Genomic DNA, 22,152 nt, shown 5'->3' with positions numbered 1-22,152 from the left:
CAAATAACACGTGTGTCACGGCGGCGCGGCGGTGGTGGAAATGGAGGCGGTGAAGGCGGGGTGTGGCATCGGTGAATGAAGGCACGAGGGGGGCGGGGCCACAGTTATTCATGGGTATTCAAATGAATACCCAAGATTTTTTCAGAAAAAATACATATATGAAGTATATATTTCATATGTATATATATATATAAGGAAAAAGAAAAAAGGTCTACCCACTCAAAAAAGCCCAGACTGAACTCACCATCCCACCATTTTTCTCTCCTCACCATTTCAGCCCACTGGCCCAATAGGAAAAGAAGGCCCAAAATGGATTGGAACCCTATCGTGATCTGCCTTTCCTCCTCACAACCTTCTCAGCAGCCAGCCGCCAGCCGCAAGGCAGCCAGGGAGAGGAAGCCCGCGGCGCCGCGTCAGGCCGCCAGCGCCAGTCGCCTCGCCGTCGCCGGTCGGCGGTCGCCCTGCGCCCGCCCGGCGCCCGACCGCCCGTCGTCCTCCGGCCCGCCCCGTCGCCCGTCGGCCATCGCCCCGCCCCCTTGCGCGCGGCGGCGCGGCCCGCCGTGCACTCGCTGACTCGCGATTTCGCGCCGTGCCGCCGCCCGTCCGGTCGTCCCGGCATCCCGTCTCGTCGCCTCCCTAGTCCGGCGACACGCCGACGCCAGAATGCCACGCCACGGCGCCGCACCAGCCCGCCACCGCCACTGGACGCCAGCGCGCTGAAGGTAAGTTGTCTTGGAGTAATGGAGTACCATAGGAACTTACTACTTCTACATTACCAGTTTACCACAGATAAATAGCAATAATGACTAAGTTTCCCCTTCATGTCTAGTCACCTAGATGTCATGTGGTTAGGAATTAGGAAGTAGGAACATTTTGGATTAGGAAATAGGAATATAAGATATTAGGATTTAATTCATAGTTGAATCTAGCCTCTAGGATATTGTTCATGGTTAAACATTTTTTATTTAGAATTTGATCCATTAATGATTCATGGTTGAATATACTATATTGTTGTATTGTAGGAAAAAGACATCATCAATCATTTTCAAAATATCAAGAAACGAAAAGTTCTTCTCTAAATTGTTAATTTTTTATCATTTTGTCATTTTGTATGCTCTATAAATTTGAAATGTTTTGTTAATTAATAGTTTAGTATTGTACTTTAATATGCTTAACGCATTCAATTTATGGTCAATTCTATCCATCTATGACTTTATGAAATTTTTTCTATCTCTTTTAATTTCGAATACCCAAGTTGAAAACCTGGGCCTGCCGGCGACTGTGCGGCAGCAGTGAAGGAAAAGAAGTGGGGCGTGGGGTGGAAGCGGCGAAGGCGGGGGGCGGCATCGGCGAAGGCGGGGGGCGGCATCGGCGAAGGCGAGGTGCGACAGCGTCGGAGGCTGGGTACAGCAGCGATGGAGGGGGGGGGGGGTGCGGTAGCAGTGGTTTGTCCTGGTACTCTGCCGTCGAGATCTACAGTCTGCCTGCCTCCGGCGTGGCTCGCCTATCGACGAGCTCCATTGGCTTCCCTTGGAGTTCAACCATTGAAGAGCTCCACTGATTGGCCTGGTATGTATTTCGATATCCACTTCGATTAGAGGGTATGATAGGGAGTTTAGCCATGAATGTGATGTCAATCTGGTGCCTGAATTTTCTGTACTAGATGGATAGACGATGGATACATGGTGCACTTTTCACACCAGATTATATTGATGGTGTTCGAAATTTCATGAAATTTGTTGAAGAGCGATTTCCTGGGGATGCTGCAATTTTGTGTCCATGTAGTCGGTGTATTAACCAGAAATCCATGGCTCAAAGAGATGTGGAGAGGCACATATTGCTCAATGGGATGTCTAGTACATATACAAGATGGATTCATCATGGAGAGGCCAATGATGTTCATGTTTTGGAGGAACCAGTAGATGTGGATCCACATTCTAATCCTATAGAACATGAAAACAATGCTGCAGATAGAGTTGAAGATATCTTAACAGACCTCATGGGGGCTCAAGTACCTTGTAATAATGCAGCAAATGGAGATGGCAACCCATCTAGTAACCATGAGTCTGTTTTCAAAACTCTGATGGAAGAGGCAAAGCATGAGCTATATCCTGGTTGCACTCAATTTTCAAGGTTTTCATTTGTAGTCAAGATGCTCCATTTGAAGTCATACTACAGGATCAGCAACTCAGCATTTTCTGCACAGTTGAAAGTCTTGCGCAAAGCGTTCCCAGAGAACAATTGTCTTCCCAATTCATATGAAGAAGCAAAGAAAATGCTGCGTACTTTAGGACTGGGTTATGTGTCAATACATGTTTGCCCAAACAATTGCGTGCTATTTAGAAAGGAGTATGCAGAACTTGATACTTGTCCAGTTTGTCAAGCATCAAGATGGAAAGATCCTGTGAATAAGAAGGTTCCAGAAAAAGTATTGCGGCATTTTCCGTTGATACCTAGGCTTCAACGAATATTTGCTACCAAGAAAACAGCAGAGGAAGCACAATGGCATAAGTTGAATAGGGAACCCAAAGAGAAGGAAATGTCCCATCCTGCAGATGGAGAGGCATGGAAAGATTTTGACAAATGCTGGCCAGATTTTGCTGAAGATGCAAGGAACCTTAGGCTTGGCCTGGCTACAGACGGTTTCAATCCGTTTGGCAATATGAGATCATCTTATAGTATGTGGCCTATTTTTGTGATTCCATACAACTTTCCACCTTGGTCATGTATGCAAGAATCAAACTTCATGATGGCTTTGTTGATTCCTGGTCCTAGATCGCCTGGGAAGAAGCACTTTGATGTTTTTCTCCAGCCTCTTATAGAGGAGTTACTTAGTCTTTGGTCTGGTGTTGATACAGTTGATGCTCTGACAGGAAAAGATTTCAAGCTTCGTGCTGCCGTGTTGTGGTGCATTCATGACTATCCAGCACTTAGTACTTTGTCTGGTCGGACCACACAAGGTTTCTTTGCTTGTCTCCATTGTGACAAAAATCCTCTATCATATTCCATAAGGAACAAGCTTTGTTATATTGGTCACTGTCGGTTCCTTCCTAGGCGTCATCGTCTGCGCACGAATAATGAATATGCCTCTCTACATGAAAGCAAAGAGAAGCCAGGTACATTCACAACTGAAGAGCTGTTAGAAGAATTGGCCAAGGTAAATGATGTTAGACCAGGTCAAAAAAGGAAGCGTTCAGAGGGACATGTGCCAATTTGGGGTAGGAGGGTTAGTTTGTGGGATTTACCATATTGGCCATCTTTGAAGCTTAGACACAATCTAGATGTGATGCACATTGAAAAGAATATTTGTGAAAACCTCCTTGGTACCCTTCTTGGCATACATGGGAAGTCAAAAGACAATGTTAATGCAAGGCTTGATCTTGCTGATTTGAATATTAAACCAGAATTGCAGTTGCAGCCAAATGGAGATGATTATCACATGCCTGAAGCTAGATACACATTGTCTAGGGAAAAAAAGATTAAATTCTGTAAATTTTTGAAAGAAACAAAGTTCCCAGATAGCTATGCTGCAAATATCGAAAGATGCATAACTGCAGAGGGAACCAGCTTGCATGGGCTTAAAACTCATGACTGCCACATTCTGTTGCAAAGGATATTACCTGCTGGTATGAGAGGTATTTTGGATGATGATATATGTTTAGTGATTGCCGAGCTTGGGAAATTTTTTAGGGAATTGTGCAGCCAAACACTCAACAAAGATATCTTGGTTCGAATGAAGACAGAAATACCAGCTATACTATGCAAGCTTGAAAAACTATTTCCACCCGCTTTTTTTGATGTAATGGTTCACCTTGCTGTCCATTTGCCTGACGAGGCAATGCTTCGAGGGCCAGTGCAATTTGGGTGGATGTATCCTGTTGAGCGACGATTGTACACTTTGAAGAGGTCGGTTAGGAATAAGGCACGACCGGAAGGCTCGATTGCTGAGGCTTATGTTGCAGATGAAGCCCTCACATTCTGCTCTAGGTATATGGAGGATGTGGAGACTAGGTTTAACCGAGCACCGAGAAATCCAGGATTCTCAGATCCATCGGCCTTCAATATTGATGTTTTTGGGCACGGTGTTAATCTGATTGGTGCATGTGACTATGGTTACTCTGAAGATTTTGATCAAATGGTTTGGTATATCCTATATAATTGCGATCAGGCCCAGGATTATATAAAGTATGTTCTAACCTCTCTATCTTGTACTCTTGCACATTTGCATTTTGATTTAATTGCTGAAATCTGTTTGTTCACAGAATGTTTCAAGGCGAATTACAGGAAGCAGGGGTGCAAGCAGCTGATATTGATAGAAGGACTAGGCTTGGATTTGCTACTTGGTTCAGGAACCATGTTAGTTGCCTCACATTTTGTTTTCGATATACGTTGTGTTTTGATTAATGATTTGCTAATCCGCAATCCCTTTTGCAGATGTGGAGGTTGAACAATTCAGATATTGTAGATGATGACCTGTTTGCCTTAGCATGTGGCCCTGACCTGAGAGTAAGATCTTACTCTTCATGTGTTGTCAATGGTGTCCGGTTCTGTACTGCTGAGCGTGACATAAATAAGAAGACTCAAAACTCTGGAGTGGCGTGTGCTGGAATACATAATGGTCGGGTAATTGATTACTTTGGAAAGTTGACAGATATTATTGAGTTGCAGTACAACAGCAAGGATGATGGGAATACAAGAACGGTGGTTCTTTTTAGATGTGAATGGTACAAGCTAGATGGCAAGAAGACTGCACTAAAAGATGATGGTTTTTTTAGAAGCGTCAATACTGGAAGCTTTTGGTACAAGAAAGATTGTTTCATACTAGCGACTCAAGCTAAACAGATTTTCTACCTGCCAGATAATAAGCATGGCGAAAATTGGCAGCTTGTCCAAATGTTTAAGCATCGGCATTTATACAATGTTGATGAACAAAATGCACCTAGTGCATCTCCGTATCAACAGACACAGTGCATTGAGGAAGATGGGAGAAGACCAGAGGTAGATGAGAATTTATCTGACCTGCCTTTGAACCGAGATGATGAAGCTCGCCAGGTTGTTGATGCTTCTGAAGTTGCTCGACTTATGAAGCAAAATCGACCTGCTGAAGATGGTGAATCGTCTGGTGATGAGATAGAGGACGACACGGCTGTGGAATATTGGAGTGAAGGTGAAGTTGCCCCAGTTGAGGTAGATAGCGATGATGAGTAGTTCCTGTTGTGACATGTGTATGTGATGCCCCTATTGGCATTTTATGAACTTATGTTTGTCAACTTAAGTCAGTGCGACAAGTATTGTCTTTGTGAGCTGAGATCTTTTGTGACATCCTGTCCAAATTGTGTGAATTATATATTCTGTCAGCATGTGAAAGGCCATCATGCCTATATACTTCTACCATTGAACTGTCTATGTGCTTGTCAACATGTGAAAGATGGCATACATGCTCAGCTTAGCTCAGTTCTGAGAAATTTAATTTATCATGTCATTTTTTTCGATGAATTTATCATGTCATTTAACCTGTGAATTGATTTTACAGTACATAACACAAGTAGTGAACTGGTTGAGCAGAGCACATTTCATTTCAATTCAATTTCAGGAATCATACAACCACACAGAAACACACATACATTAGCTGACTAACATACATAGTAGCTGTTCACTTGCACAATTCAACAACAACGCTATTCACGATTTGCTTCAAATTTGATGTTTTTTCCCTAAAATTTTATAAAATCGTGTTCTATCAATTAACTGTGTTCTTGAAGCTATTATTTTGTTCATCTTTTCATGGGACTTTGTTTTATCAATACAACATTTGAATTTCCAAAAAATGTCAACTTCAAATATCATTTTAAAACAATAAATGACTCCAATTGAAAAAGTCAAGAATAACAAAATTGAATAACTCATCAAGATCTACAACTTTTATTTTGGTCATTTTTTCATCCGATCAAGTGATTATAATATTGTTCACAAATTTACAAACCTCTCATAGTGTTTCATAGAACTATGAGAGAGATGAAAAATTTGTGAATAATGTTCATATTAGTTTCTCGGATAACGAAATGACCAAAATAAAAGTTGTAGATTTTGATGAGTTATTCAACTTTGGTTTTCTTGACTTTTTCATTTGAAGTCATTTAGTGTCTCAATTTTGTATTCGAAGTTCTAAAATTTTGAAATTCAAATTTTGAGTTGTTCAAACAATGTAAATTGGAAAAATGATGAAAACAAAAGTAGTACACACCCAAGAGTTCTACAACTTTGTTTTTTATGATTTCTTCATTTCAAATCAGTTCTGGTCCCCAAATAATTTTGGAACTTCTCATATTGTTGATTTCAAATTTCACAATATGAAACGAACTCCTATGGAGAAAGGACCAATACAAAAGTTCTAGATCTCAATAATTCAAACAACTTTTGTGATGATGAATTTTTCATAATCAGCATATTTATTATAATTTATATTTTTAAATGAAATGTATTTATGCTACTGAAAGAAAAATTAAAAACATTATATCCTTAACTGGGCCTGAACTCCAATCAACCCAACTCCATTTCGGCGGCAAAATTTCGCTTGGTGCGCGCGCTCCGCGCACCTCCAAAATGTATTCGAAGCTGCAAAAGACTCTTATACCCTCGCTTGCCATGACCTAGACTCTTCTAAATAGGAGGACTTGTAGGTAATTTCGCATGCACTCATTGGTTGGTATAAATACACCACATTGTTCACCCCAAACCCTATGTGCGTCCAATCTCCACCGCCGCCGGTTCGTAGGACGCGATCCATATGCCGCCGAAAGCCCAACGACGCTGCACCACCGCAGTGGACATCGACCGCAACACCACCCTAATGGCGCCGAAGAAGAAAGGGCAAGCAAAGAGGCCCCGGTCAGCACCCAAGATTACAGGTGAATACTTTCTCTGCCTTCCTCTGTACTAGCTATCTGAGTTGCCCTCATGTGCTAGGATTTGCTAGCGACAGTGGCTAGGGAATATAGCCCTCGTTAGATTTTTGGTTTATGCAAATATTAGGCTATAATTGTTCTTGTTAATGCAGAAACCCCACTTAATGACTATGAACTGAAAAGGATGAGAACGTGTCTTCAGAACAATGCTATGATGCGACGGCTAGGGGTACCAGCATTATCCAGTATTGTGTTTGGAAATTCAGTTGCCCAGCGAGATAGAGAAAAGAATAAGGACAATGATGACCCTGACTTTGATGCCAATGCTGAAGATGATGATCTCAGTGAGGGCTATGTTAGTAATGATAGCCTAGTACCTGAGACTGAAGACCTACAGAACATGAAGTCTGGACATGATTGCTTGAAACATAAGGTACTAGATCTCTCCATTCAATAATGTTTTACAACCTTTGTCAATAATTCACTAGTTCTAGATTACTTTACATATTCATTTATTTCATTTATTGCAGCCTGCTACCAAGAAATCCAAGAAGAATACTGAGAATGTAACCTCTGTGACTCATCACGCCATAGGGGGCAAAAGAGTTGTTGCACCATTGCAACCTGGTAAAGTGACGAGGTCTAAAAAGCATGTGGCACCAGATGTTCTTGCTACACGTGAGGTTCTTGTTGCTGATACTCAAGCTGAGATCCCAATTCAGGCTACAAGTGAGGTTCTCGCTGCTGACACTCAAGCTGAAATCCCAATTCAGGCTTTAAGCGAGGTTAATGCTGCTCATACTGAAGAAGGTTTGTGCAAGCTACTTTAACAAGTTTTTGATAACAGTAATTAGTATTTAAATTCACAGCAAATGCCATATCTTGATAGCTATCACAAACTCTGTTTTCATTATTCAAGGTGTTGGATGGAACGATGATTGCCAGATGGACACTACCCCCCACCTTGATGAGCATACTCTTGATGACACCAACGTCAATGAAAACGCAGAGGGTGATTCTGAAGGTATCTTCTCCAAATCCCGACACTCTAAACCCTTTCTAAATTCAACAGCCCACACAAGTGTTGTTAATTGTATCCTTTGCAGATGCAGAAGCATATGAGGAGAGGTGGATAAGGGGTCCTAATGTAGGAAGAGGTCTTGAAAGGATGTCCCGCTCAAAGAAGGGCAAACTTCCTGTGGTCATTGAACCAGGTAAAATGAGGCCAAACTCTGTGAAAATTGCTGCAAAATTTGCCACCGAGTGCAACATTGCAGTCAGGAACCATGTTCCCATATTCCCAAAATGGAAGGATTACAAGGACAACAAGAAACTCTTAAGGTTTTACATCAACAAAGTTGGGGTGAGTGTCTGAACTTTAGGCTTTCCACTATGTTTATTTGTGAACATAACATTACATACCATCTCTAACAAGTACTTGCAATTTCTCTGAAGTTCATGTGTCTTTGAATGTGTGTGTCTCTGAATGAGTGAGAATTAGGGTACATTGTGCATCTGTTATTGAATTTAGTGAGTATGTTATTTTCATTTTTGGATGGTCTTGCTTGAAGGCATTACTCTTCTCTGAAGCATTAATTGAATGCACAAATTTGAACTACCATACGCTGCCTAATATCTGTTTTAGATTCGTTATCTAGCAATTGACTATGACATTACCTGTTTTCAGTCAAAGTTTGATATGGACACAACTGCTGGTCCTGTGAGAAAGGCATGTGTGGCAATGATGAAGAGAGCTGTTTGCCAGCAGCGACATAAGCTCAAAAAGAAGTATTTTGATCCTTATCCACTTCATCTGGTGTTGAAAACATCTCCTGTAACATGCATGAGTGATCTTCAGTGGCTTCAACTTGTTGAACACTGGAAGGATGAAAAAAAAATGGTAAGCTCTTGGCAATAATTTTCATTTCAAGTTTACCATGTGGATCTCATAGGTGCCTTAAGATCATAACTTTGTTGCTGCAGTTGATTTGTGAAAAGAACAAAGCAAACAGAGCTAAAGTGCAGTTCCACCAGACAACTGGTTCTCGCAGCTATGACATGCACATCATCGAATTGGTGAGTCCAATTTAGTTAATGTTTGTTTAATACATATTGATTTGTTATCCTCTTGTATAGATAGTTGATGCATGAAGTGTTAATTAATATTAGAGATATTACAGATTTGTAATCACTGTTCAAAATACATTGAAGAAGTAACAAGCTCAAATTTTTGGTTTTCTTTCATTGTTTAGGGGGACAAGTACAAAGATGCACCACCAAATGGGCTTGATTTGTTTAAAGAGCTCCACTGCAGCAAGAAGAAAGCCTTCGCTCCTGCTGTACAATCAGCTATTGTAAGTAAATTGTCAATTAGTTCACAAACAAATGATAGATTAAATTGGTATGCATTGATCAGTTAGCCATGTATTGTCGCTTGCACTGCTAGGCTGAAATGGAGATGAAGATCGCAGAACCTGTTGAGGATGGCTGTGAACCGAAGTCAGTGAATGATGCTGTTTCTGAAGTGCTTGCTGGCAAAACTAAGAAGAACAAATTTCTTGTGAATGTGGGGATCAACAGCTTACCTGTCGATTCCAGTGCTGGAAGTCGCCGCGAGCTACAAGCCGCACTGGTGGAGGAGAAGCAGACATCAGCAGATCTTAGGGAGCTAGTGAACATTCAGCGCCAACAGCTGGATGAGATGGTGAAGAAAATGCAGGCAGCAGAAGAAGAAAGGGCCAAGAATGATGAGGAGATGAAGCAGAGGCAAGCCGAAACTGATACTCTACTTAGGCGTTTGATGGCCATGATTCCATCGAGTCAGGCAAGAATTTAATGCTGTGTGGTATGGTTGCTTTGGATGGCTGCATTTTGTTGAACTTGTGAAGTACACTCCTGTAGTGATGCTTTTCTGGTGGAGCACATTATGTGCAGTAGACTCATTCTATGGTGAACTTGAACCTGTTTAGGGTGCTTGCTTTTGGTATGATACAGTGATTTCAGTAAACATGTAAGCATACCGTGCTGATGCTTCTATGATGTGATGTACTATTTTGGAGATTTGAATCTGTGGATGTATTTGAATCTGTGGTGGTATTTGGTCCAGAATGAGTTCTTGGGCTGCTGGTATTATCTGGGCCGGCCCAATATGCCGAGGAAATGGGCTGAGCCAAATTTAAAATAAAGTTGGCTAATTACCCAATATAAAAAGAAATTGGAGGACAATTTGAAACGAAAATGGGCCGCGCAGAAAATATCTCGGCCCAGCCCATTATGTCGGCCCAGCCCATCCTACATTTCGGTACCCTAATAAAAAAAATTTCGAAAAAAAATGCTGTCATGGAATGGTGAGCCACGTCACCAAGCTGACGTGTCAGTTATAGCCACGTCACCAAGCTGATGTGCCAGATGCAGCCATGTCAGATTCCACCTCACCATGCTGAGATAGCTGTGCTGATGTGGCACAACGTCCATGACGGTCCGTTTCATCACTGATGCTGCCTGAAAACCAAACGAATAGCTATTCCATGACGGTCACAGTCGTCACCGATCCAGCGCATCCGTGACAGTTTTTTTCCATGAAGAAGGTTTATGACGGGGATTCTATGATGTATTTCTGGACTCTCACGGATAGTTACCTGTGACGTTTCTTAGGGCGTCTATGACAAACGGATAATGTCATGTATCAACATAATCCTTGTAGTGTTTCTCTTGAGCTGATCAAGAAAAGAACAGCTTAGTATACACCTCTTGTATTTTTTGGACTAGCTAAAGGAGGGAAGGTTTTACTTTTAATTTGTTGGTGTTGTTGGATGTTGATTTCTACAAGAATAGTTTTCATTATTTCTCACTCCGTTTCACTCTTGCTTATTGAATTGAACCGTTTGCTACAAACCGGCATATTGATGTCGGTTTTTATTACAAACCGACATCTATAGTCTTACCATGTGTCCTTGCCGGTGAACAATTGGTAACTATATGGTACATATAGGTGCTGGTTGTTCTAAAGAACCAGTGCCATAAGGCAGCCACATGACAATTGCTTTAAGAACCAGCACCTATAATTCCATATAGGTGTCGATTTTTACTAAAACCGGCATATATATATATGTATTATAGTTAGTGTTGAATAATTGACACCGATGACCTAGGTCATGGGTGCTGCATGCTGAGTGCCGGCTGGGATATATGACACATATGGTTAGTTCCTAACCTGTACAGAAGTGTTTTTCAGTAGTAGTGATCGAATGAGCACTCGCCTGTGTATGATATTGGTAGTCCCTACATATATTACCTGGATACGTCTCACATTTAACGTATCCGTATCTGATATGGCGATGAATACGAATACCTATCGGATACGCTCCGATACGTATCCCGTACGTATCCTATATTTTGATGATTTTGAGATAACTAAAAGAATTCCTGATATTCCGACACGCGCGGTCTAACCCTATCCCGGTACCCCCACCAACACAAAGCCAAACCCACCCACGCGAACGAGAAATTACCATCACAAAAGAATGGTTTCGCTGAAATACCATCGCTTCAAATTGGTTCGCTATAATACCATCCTAAACTGAGATGCGTTCATCAAAATACCATTTTCGTTCTTTTTGTTGATAGAAATGCTTTTGCTCAATTTTTTTTCCCAGACCAAAATACCTCTGCCTTTGTCTCTTTCTAACCTTATCTCCTCCATCTTTTCGGCTATGCAACGGCAATGCATCCTCACCTCGTCACCTCTCTAAGTCAAGCCGGCCGGCCTCTCCCCGGGGATGCGACGGCAGCGGCCGTCCTCTTCGAGGTGACACGAAGGCAGTAGCCGCCTCTCCTCGATCGGTCGGCGATGGTACATTTACTAGTTAATTAAAAACATGTCTATCATCTTGCTAAAATGTTCCCCAGCCCACTCACCAATGTTTTAAATTGCATTCCCAAGCTCAATAATAGTAGTTGCGATAAACGATCAGCTCACTGAATTATTTTGCTTTACTAGTTAAAAACATGTCTATCATCTTGCTAAAATGTTCCATGCAAGAATTACTTAGGGACCTTTCTGATACCAAGCCATGATGCCACGGTACTACAGATGGTACCACCTGATGCCACATGGCAGATGCTACCATCTTTACTACTGGTTGGTGTTACCGTGGCATCTTTAGTAACGGTTGGTGTTAATTACCAACCGGTATTAAAAATGGATATATTTAGTCCCGGATTATACGAAAAAAGGTATAAACCGGGACTAAAGATGGGTTCCCCAGCAGTGGATAAACGATCAGCCCAGTGAATTATTGGCTTTACTAGTTAAAGACGTGTCTGCCATCTTGCTAAAATGTTCCACGCAAGAACTTAGGGGCTTTTCTGACCTTGGTAGCTTGCTCAAATGCATAAGCCATCTCAATTAGCCTCGGCTCATAGCCCTTCAATCCACCAAAGCAAATTCCGAAGGGGACTCCCCTCTTACCGTATCCAGCTGGTACGGTGATTGCCGGCATGCCGCCAATGGCGAGAACGGTGGAAACTGAGTCATTGGGCGTGATAATTGCATCCAGCTGCTCATCCTTCATTAGCTTCTCCAGTCCGTCAGCTGAAAGCTTGTTTAGTTGATGGATTATGGCTCTCTCGAGTGCGCCGATGCCAGTAGTGTTCTCAGCTACCAGGAAGATGAGCTGCCCAAAATCCTTTAGTCTCTCCTGTTATACACACATATTTGGCAATATGATTTAGCGATCTGTTTTAACATTTTCGAAATTTTAAGCTGGTTAGTTTACATACCAAGATTCATAATCTTGAAAAAAAGAAGATGAAATGCAATCAACTATAGTAATAAAAGTAATATTGACTTCATAACCTGCAACAACATAAATATACCGTGATGCACAAAAAGTTTAGTATGCAAGAATAGTAAGTAACTACTGCCCCGCTCATATTATAATTAAGTCGTTTTTGACTTTTTTCTTAATCAAACTTTTTTAACTTTGACAAACCCAAAACAAATATATTATCAAAATATATTCAATGCTAGATGTAATGAAACTAATTTGGTGTTTTAAATATTGCTAATTAAATTTGTCTATAAATTTGGTCAAACTTAATACTCCCTCCGGGTTGATAATACTTGTCGTTTTAGACAAGGGCACGGTCTCCAAAAATTAACTTTAACAACTATTTTCTATTATAATATATATAGAAATATCAACAAATATATGATTTTATTGAAGTACTTTTTAAGACTAATCTACACATATGGTTTTTATATTTTTAAGATAAATATTTTAAAAATTATTTGTAGTCAAAGATTTTAAAGTTTGACTTTATCCTTGTCTAAAACGACTAATATTATCAGCCCGGAGGGAGTAAAATTTGACTAGAAAAAAATCGAAGTGATTTATAAATATAAAACGGAGGGAGTATCAGCTACGCACTTTAGAATGTTTGAAGTCTATGTTTTTTTTTGTTTGTCATTTTAGAAACATTTTATAGTGCCTCTTCAGAACAGAAAATTTTCTAATCATATGTCGTCTTAAATATTTCTCCTAACAAAATCTAACAGTACCTTTTGTGCTGATGGAAAGAATATATAAATGGTTTTACGTATGTTTTGATGAAAGGATCAACTTCAACAAGTACTAGATTCTGTGTATCATCTGATAACAAATAACGGATGGTTTCTTCAGATTTGAAGAAAAATATACAATATAACCTTTTCTCGTAATATGAAGGCATGTAAAACTGTGGAACTGCGAAAGAATACACACAGAAAAAAAAGGTTATGAACTAGAGCAGACCTCAATAGGATGTGCATCGTTGAAAGCAATTATTTCCGCAAGTGAACGAACAGGGGAGTAGGATAAGTCTGACAGATAAGTGTTAAGGCTTGACTTGAACTCTGCTGGTAACACAATCTGCTGCCCATTGTTAAGGACATCTTGTATAACAGTCAGGTTTGCTATGTCCAGGTTCTCAATCACAACTGCCCCTTGTTTCCTTCAAAAAAAGGATGTAAATGTCAGATATCAAGGACATTGGCTTTTCCATATTGCCACACGTAAAGTGCAAGGCATATTACCTAAACTGGTTCATATCTGCTATAATTTAGAATACCGATGCTCCAAAAAGTCCAATAAACATTAGATTAAATTTCACAAAATTACACCTGCTTTAAATGACAATAAAAAGCTAGATGTTTCAATTTGTTTCCAAATAATTGTCATGGTCGGGATAACATATCGTCGCAGAGGCACGCCGGCTCAGCAGGATGCGGCCGCAGGGAGCGCAGCACGTCGTGTCTGATCGGCCGTGCCGGACGCCAACAGTTCTATCCGCTTGCAAATTAGATAAAGTTTGTTAGCTGTTTTCCTTATCAGTTTTTTAGCTATTTCTTAGCAATTTGGTTACCAATTGGGAAAATGATTCCCGTCGGACGATCGGGCGGGGAGCAGAAATCGGGCGCTCCCCCGCCCCCATGCACGCACGCGCTCCCCCTGGCCCGCCACGTGTCCACACACAACTCTATTACAACAAATTACCCACATATTTTGGAAACCATCTATTAAGGGAATTTGGTTTATTTTTTTTCGACAAAAAATATTTTATCTAATGCAGTCACAATGTTTCACTATGTATAGATCTAGTGTTGCATAGAACTGAAATACTCCATTGTAACAAATCACCCACATATTTTAGAAACCCTCTATTAAGGGAATTCGTTTCATTTTTTGTTCCACAAAAAAATGTTTCACCTAGCGTACTTATAGTGTTTCACTATGTATGGATCTAATGTTGCAGTGAACTGAAACATTCTTTCGCTATTTGCTGAAACATTGTTTTTATATAAGGTGAAACAACACCCGATTTTAACGACTAAAACATTTTCGATCTACTTAATGAAACAATTCCGATATACCTGGTGGAACATCGTGCAATATTTTTTAAAAAAATCAATAATAAGCTATTTTTTCGTCGGAATATATCCATGTGTGATCTTGTTTTAAAGATTTAATTGCAACGAATTTAATGGTGCAATCGGGATAAATAATTTAAGAGAAAAATTAGTTTAAAGTGGTTTTACACATATGTGTGACGCTGACGTCATGCTGACGTCAACGCCTGATTTTTAGAGATTTGAATCGGGCGACCGATCCCTAGTCACCGCCTACCAATTGTAAGCCTATTTAGAGGCTGCATTCGGATGAATAAAGCAAGGAGATTCAATCTACAATTCTCATTCCCAATTATCTGTTTTCTCATCTCTTGCTGCTGCCGCCACAAGTCGATGTTCAACCAAGATTCACATATAGAATCTCCGTTTCATATAATTGTAGGGTCTTACATCATTAATTTTTAAACCAGATGAGTAATTTTTATTTCTGTGAAACGCAAATTGAAATCTCAATTTTTCTTATATCCTATACCAATGTATATAATTTCGTGAAAATTCTGGTAAATACATACCTCACTGTGTCGAGAAGTTGCTGGTAAACAATCTGCTGCACTGTCCCACTTGGGAAGTTGAAAAATCCATTTGGGATGCCTATTCTCTTGCCTTTTAATCCATCAGGTTTCAAAAACTGCACATATCCACCAGGTGGGATATACTTGGATGCTGCCCTTGTGGCTTTCGCATCACGGCTGTCATAACTGACAATAGCATCTAGTACTTGGACTGCATCTGCTACTGTCCGACAAATTGGCCTGCATTTTAAAATGATAAGATTCATACTAGGAATTTGATGATTTTACAGTATGATCATTTTCCATCGATTTGTTGTGTCTGATTAACATATTTTAGAGCAGTAGATTCAGTTTTCCTATAACTATTTAATGCTATTAAATTTATATTCTTGTTATTTTTTTAATTTTTCAATTTTCAAAATTGAGAGCATCCAGCTTCCAAACTATTCTTTTCTTCATACAAGGACTCTGTCGTGATGAATGCAGTTAGGTTGTAAACAGAGGTCAGTGATATTAATTATTTGTTAACTGGTAAAATGATCTAAATGACCATAAACAATTTGAAGATTAATAATAGCAAGATATACAAAGAGAAAAAACCTTGTCTTATAAAGCCATGTCATTATCCAAGTTAAATCATGGGTATACATTTGACCCCTGGTGCCAACAAAACAAGTGAAGTATATGGACTTAATTTGTTCATTGCCACCACAACAGAATAGGCAATACCATCACGAAGATCCTTTATGCCATTAAATACATAACTAGTTATACCGCGCGCTCTCATTCTCATGGGCAAATAAGGGATCTTGCGAATTTGCCAGTGATGAATTTGCAAGTGGCAAACAAGGAATAATCCACTTTTCATTGCCATCACATTTTCCATCCAAAGATTATAAAATGATATATTGCCCATGCCCTTTTTTCGTTTTCTTAAACTTTTCCAACCATAGCAATCCTCTATCAAGCAAATAAAATTAACTCTAGGCTCTAAATCATATAGTAGATATATAAAAACATTTTTTTGGCTTGTAGTAAATATTTGAAAGTCCACCTCTGAATTTTATTTAGGAAAATAATATCAGGCAACTAGAAAATAGTTTCATAATATCAGGCAAATAAATCAAATTTTAGACCCTAAATCAAATAGTACATATAAAAAACAATTTTTCTTGTAGTAAATATCTGAATGTCCATCTCTGAATTTTTTTTATTACCATTATTCGCTACAAGTTTTTTTTATTTCCGTTATTTGCAACAAGTTTGAAATTTTGTAAAATATGTTCAAATTCATCAAATGTGTTTAAATTTTAATCTTGCAAGCTTGTCCAATTTTAAAATCATTTTTGTAAAGTTTTATCTCTCTAGTGGAAGAGGATATAATAAAATAATGGTTGGAATGTCTTTTGATAAAGAAACACAAAACTAGAGTGGTTTATAGCAAAGCCATAAAACTAGATTATTCTAGAGCAAAATAATTTCGAATTTTCCCTATGTTGGGAAAGAAAGAAGGGCAAAACTATCATTTACTACATTTTCTAACTAGTTTGATGTTAATGGACCTCACGATGGAAAAAAATTGACAGCTTGATCTAAATTCCATGTCAATATATTTTTCATATTTTTGAACATGTCAAATGACATTTTTCTATACAAGATATTTGGGATGGCAATTTTCAAACCAAGCTCATGTCTGATGGCATTTCTCAAGTTAGTCAAAGTACCTTTTAAGGGTGAACATCAGATATGCTATTTGAAAATTTTCGTCTAATAGCTTTGACATTGACTTGATAGGATTGAGTTTACCAAGTCAATTGTCCAATTGGTACATTATAAGAAATTAAAATAGAGTACTTTGGATCTCGTGCATACACAAGAACACAACTGGATTGTGAGTTTGTGACAGTAAAAATTAAATCAACACGTCCATTGGTATGTATATACATCTCCATAGTTGTCACCGTTGACCACCACAGTTGCAATTTTGATCACTAATAATATTTAAATGAAAGATGTAACGCACTTTACTAACGTAGTATCTTAATTTAGATATTTGATAAAATTTTCGTAAAAAAGATAAACGATCCAATTTTAAATATGAATAATATCTGGCGACAAGTATTTGGCAACGAAGGAGTATGTCTAGATTACCCGATAGTGTCTTGCCTAGGGGAGATAGGAACAACACCAGCCCGGCTTGTCAATCCAACGGTTGGTTTGATCCCAACCACTGAATTCAACGATGATGGGCAGAGTATGGATCCATCAGTCTCAGTCCCAAGTGTTGCTGCCGCCATGTTGGCTGCAGCTGCAATGGCTGATCCTGTGCTTGAACCGCACTGAGCCGCTGATAGAACATATGGATTCTGCATATGCATGCCAAATATTTAGTAATGTACTGGCATAAGAGCTCGAATTTTGAATTGTTTTGCAGCGACAAAAATTTGCTTTCTTGTCCGCAAAATACCAAGGTAATAAGTGATAAGTTTCTTACGGCATCCACAATGTGGTAAAAAGTGGGTAGTAGGAGGCCCTATTACCTGGTTCAACATTGTGGAGATAGGTATCAAGGTGGGTAGTAGTAATATTCGGTAGTAGCACTACTACCCGGTTGTATGATTAAACAAATATTACAATCTCTCTTCTCTCCATTCCACCAGCCATCTCTCTCATTCTCACAATATTTTTTTTGTTGCAATGTGGCCCACCTTACTACCATCTCCTACTAGTATACATTGTGACAATTGAAACAACTATTACCTACTGTTAAAGGGGCCCACCTTATTACCAACTTAGGCAATATACATGGGTGATGCCCTAAGGATATGTCAAATAACTCATGTTTTAGAGTAAGCTATGTTTTGATAAGCTAAAGAAAAATTTACAGCTATGGTCATTTTGACACTAATGTAGTAATCAGCCAATGGCATCAATGGTTATTTTTCTAAGAGTAAATTTCATAAAACTCTACATATTATAGTCCAAATTATATAAAACCAAGGCGATTTGGTCATGTGACACATAATCTTAGATATTATGGTTCTAAAGTTTTCTAAAATCACACTACTGATCATTTTGACTTTAATATATCACACTTTTGAGTTCTACAGCTGCATCTCAAACCTACGAGGATTTTATCCATCTATAAATGCGACATTCGCTTTTCAAAATTTTAATATCGGAGTATGTCAAAATAGCTAACAGTGTGTCAGTGGCGTAGCTAGGATTTAAAGTAAAGGTGGTCCATCTATATGTAATAGGTCAATTAAATGGGTGGTGCACTATATAATTTTTATTATGTTGACTAGCACATATATTATAGTTTTAATATCGATCAAATTTTTAGGTGGTACATGGACCACAGTGCCACCTAGCTAGCTATACGCCACTGCAGGGTAGTTTTTATGAAACTTTACTACCATAATACTTAGCGTTATGTGCCATGTACCAAAATCCGTGTAGTTTTATATAATTTGGACCATAATAGGTGGGGGTTTAAGAAATTTACTAAGAAAAAATAAGTCTGCAACAAATTGGCATAGAATATACAAGCTCATTGCTCCAAAGTTGAACGTTGACTTTGTGATGGAAGAAACCAAGACCGACGAGCTTACCCGGCCCTGGCCACCACGCGCGCTCCAGCCGCCGGTGCCTTGGATGGTGCGGAAGTTGGCCCACTCGTCGAGGTTGGCCTTGCCGAGCACCACCGCGCCGGCACGCCGGAGCCGCCGCACCACGCCGGCGTCCCGCCTGGCGACGGAGCCCAGCAGCGCCAGCGACCCGGCCGTCGTGTTGAGCCGGTCGCGCGTCGCGATGTTGTCCTTGAGCAAGACGGGGACGCCGTACGGAGCGGGCCACCGCGGCGGGACGACGGCGGCCGGCGCTCGGCGTCGGCGCGCGCCGCCTGCGCGAGCGCGTCGGGGTTGACCTCGATGACGGCGTGGAGGAGCGGGTTGAGGCGCGCGATGCGGTCGAGGTAGAAGAGGACGAGCCGCCTGGAGGTGAGGCTGCCGTTCCTGAAGCCGAGCTGGATGTCGTCGACGGTGGCCTCCTCGATCTGGAACGCTCGGCAGCCGGCGGCGGCGGCGTGGACGAGCACGACGGCGGCGAGAGGAAGCAGCAGCTGCAGACGGCGGCGAGACATCCTGTGGACTGTGGTGAGTGTCAATTAGCGTGGGTGTTGTTGGAGCATCGCTAGTTATGCACAGCATGACAGCACACTAAGAGCAAGTTTAAGAGCAAGTTTAATAGTATAGCCAACTACTACCTCCAATTCAACTATAACCAATCTAATAGCTTATTCATATAATAGTTATATACTATACTATTAATACCTGGTCCCACCTGTCATACACACACTGCGTCTTGGAGTCCGTACTACAACTTGCTATAAATCTATAGGCCGCTGCTCTTCTCTCTTCTTATTTATCTTCTAAAACATGCTCTAGGATCGGTGGTCCTCAACTTTTGGGGGCCAGCCAACAACAATTGGCGAGACAACAGGGTCGTGTGCATTTGGGAATTTGGGCTGGGCTGCTATGGGCATATATGTCCAGTTGGGATGTACAGGGGTTGAATACTGTGTGTCGACCGTGAGATGTGGAATAGGTTCATTTTGTATCCCTTAACAACCATAAAACCAGATACAGTGCATCTAAAAAACCACTGCAAACAAGGTCCCTTAGCAATATTGTTTCCAGATTTTGCTGATGTGATATCTACGTGGCTCCTTTGACTAGGTTTCGTCCCATATGGTACTAACGTGGCGCTTAAGTGGCAGTTTGATAAAAAAAATAAAAGAGCAAAATTGAAAACTAAAAAAGATTAAAACAAAATATGAGAGGCCCATATGTCAATCAAATCTATAACTAATTAAAAAATACGTAAGGCTTTCGCCACCCCTTTCGTCCGTCACCCCCCTCCCCCTTCGCCTCCCCTCTCCGCTTCCGCCTCTCTCCCCCTACCGGTGCCCTGATCTCCACACGCTCCCCCTACCCGCAGCCCCTCTTCTCCTGACGGCCCTCCTCTCCTGCCTCCCTCCTCCCTCACAGCACCCCACATCTCTCCCTCACCGCACGTCCTCTTCCTCTCCCGTGACATCTTCTCCTTGGCATCCCTCCTCTCCCCTGCGTTCCCTCCCTCTTGCGCATTCAAGAAAAGCGGAATCTCCTCGTCTGGGAACACGTTTTGACGTACTCACATGGCCGTGTTTAGTACAAGAGCTCGCCTTTCCCGTTTCTCTCTCTATCGGGACCATATTGTTGCCGGCCCGTTCCCATTGTTCTTGTTCTCTTTGTTGCCAACCGCCACCATCTATGGACGAGTTACATCGTGGGACACGTCCGGCCACCTTACTCACCGCCGTGGTCACTAGAGCACCATCGCCCATCTTCCCTCCTATTCTGTTTCTTGTGTTGGCTAGGGAAGATGATGAACAATATTAGTCGTTTTTTCTCCATCTTTTGTTCTTTCCGCGAGTTCAAGGAAAACGAATCCTCTCGTCCAGGAATGTGTTTTGATGCACTCATCCGGTCATGTTCACCACCAGAGCTCGTCGTTGTCGTTTCTCCCTCTATCAGGACCATGTCATTGCTCATCCCGTTCTTGTTGTTCTGGATTTCTTCATTGCCAACCACCACCATCTATGGACGAGTCACATCATGGGACACGTCCAGACCTCCAGCTTCGACACCGTCAGCGTCCAGCACCTTCAGTCCCCTGAGAAAGTATGCCCGCCATTGCTGCCACTGCTGCATTCTCTGCGGCCATCAGCGTCCAATACCTTCCGTGGCCGCATGGGGGGCGAGGTGGGCGGTGAAGGAGTTGCTACGCGCTCTTTTTGTAGGTCGACAGCAGAACGTGGGGCGCAGGTGCAGCCACAGGGAGGAGGAGGGTGGGGGCACGGCCGGAGCGCCGGCGAGCTGGCGGCACAGCTGAGGGAGGCGCTGGAGCCACGCGCCCGCCCACGTGGTCGACGCCGGCTCCGCGACGAGGCCGACGCTCGCATGGGCCGCGTCGAGGGGGTCGCCGCGACGACAGCCTCCATGGCTGTAACGTAGTCCTCCTTGGCCCGTCCGCCATGTCCCTCACCTGTGCGCTTCTGCTGCCGCCGCTGCCGAAGGCCATGGCTATGGGGATGGAGGTGGACTTCGCGGAGGAAGAGGAGGAGCCTGGAGGAGGCGACGACGAGCGGCGGGAGGGCGGCTGGTGTCAAGGCGGCGCTGCTTGCCGTCGGCCGGTGTCAAGGCGTACAGGGTGTGGATGCGGTGGTGCTGGGCGGTCGTGGACGCTAGGTGGCAGGTCGTCACCGACGACAAGGGGCTCTCGCCGGGGCCGTACAAGTACCTGAGGTCCTTCAGCTCTGTCGAAGACGCCGGTGAGGGCATTTCTGTCTCATCACCGGATGTTCCAACAAAAATGGTTTTGAAAATACACAAAACTGCCAAAATGGCAAAGTGGCGGTGAGCGCGCGTTCCATATTGGCATTTTAACAAAGCGTGTTTTCGGGATGGTATTTCAGCGAAACCACTTTTTGAACGTGGCCAAATGTCCATTTCTCCAATTTTTCATAGTTTTTTTTTCAAAAATATAATGGCTCCGTAGCGTTAGCACGGGTATATTGCTAGTAAAGAAAGTAAGTCCTAAAATAAGCAATCTGCTGTGTTAAGCACCTCGATCCAATGGATGAAAATAAAAGGTAACGTGGCTAACTGAGGATAGGAAAATACTCCCTCCTTCCCTAAATATAAATGTTTGACACCGTTGACTTTTTTATACATGTTTGATC

General features: G+C 41.6%; 2 protein-coding genes and 1 pseudogene across 2 annotated transcripts; 2 read left to right on the top strand and 1 right to left on the bottom strand.

Moving 5' to 3' along the window:
• The first annotated feature begins 358 nt into the window (after positions 1-358).
• On the top strand, positions 359-5,404 carry LOC4340728 (uncharacterized). The gene is made up of 5 exons (XM_015788571.3): positions 359-722; positions 1,256-1,569; positions 1,664-4,185; positions 4,263-4,356; positions 4,435-5,404. The coding sequence occupies exons 3-5, from the start codon at positions 1,664-1,666 to the stop codon at positions 5,206-5,208; spliced, it is 3,390 nt and encodes a 1,129-aa protein (XP_015644057.1). The 5' UTR covers positions 359-722; positions 1,256-1,569; the 3' UTR covers positions 5,209-5,404.
• A 1,336-nt stretch (positions 5,405-6,740) lies between these two features.
• Positions 6,741-9,973, top strand: LOC107275293 (uncharacterized). Its single transcript, XM_015787259.3, has 9 exons — positions 6,741-6,908; positions 7,058-7,338; positions 7,436-7,715; positions 7,825-7,929; positions 8,012-8,268; positions 8,593-8,805; positions 8,889-8,981; positions 9,158-9,259; positions 9,352-9,973. The coding sequence occupies exons 1-9, from the start codon at positions 6,788-6,790 to the stop codon at positions 9,739-9,741; spliced, it is 1,842 nt and encodes a 613-aa protein (XP_015642745.2). The 5' UTR covers positions 6,741-6,787; the 3' UTR covers positions 9,742-9,973.
• Positions 9,974-11,855: 1,882 nt separating this feature from the next.
• LOC107276101 (probable amidase At4g34880) lies at positions 11,856-19,538 on the bottom strand (annotated as a pseudogene).
• Between the last annotated feature and the right edge of the window lie 2,614 nt (positions 19,539-22,152).

This window comes from Oryza sativa, chromosome 6 (assembly GCF_034140825.1).
Source record: "Oryza sativa Japonica Group chromosome 6, ASM3414082v1".
In the NCBI taxonomy this organism is placed as follows: domain Eukaryota; kingdom Viridiplantae; phylum Streptophyta; class Magnoliopsida; order Poales; family Poaceae; genus Oryza; species Oryza sativa.
This window is presented reverse-complemented; position numbering and strand designations above follow the sequence as displayed.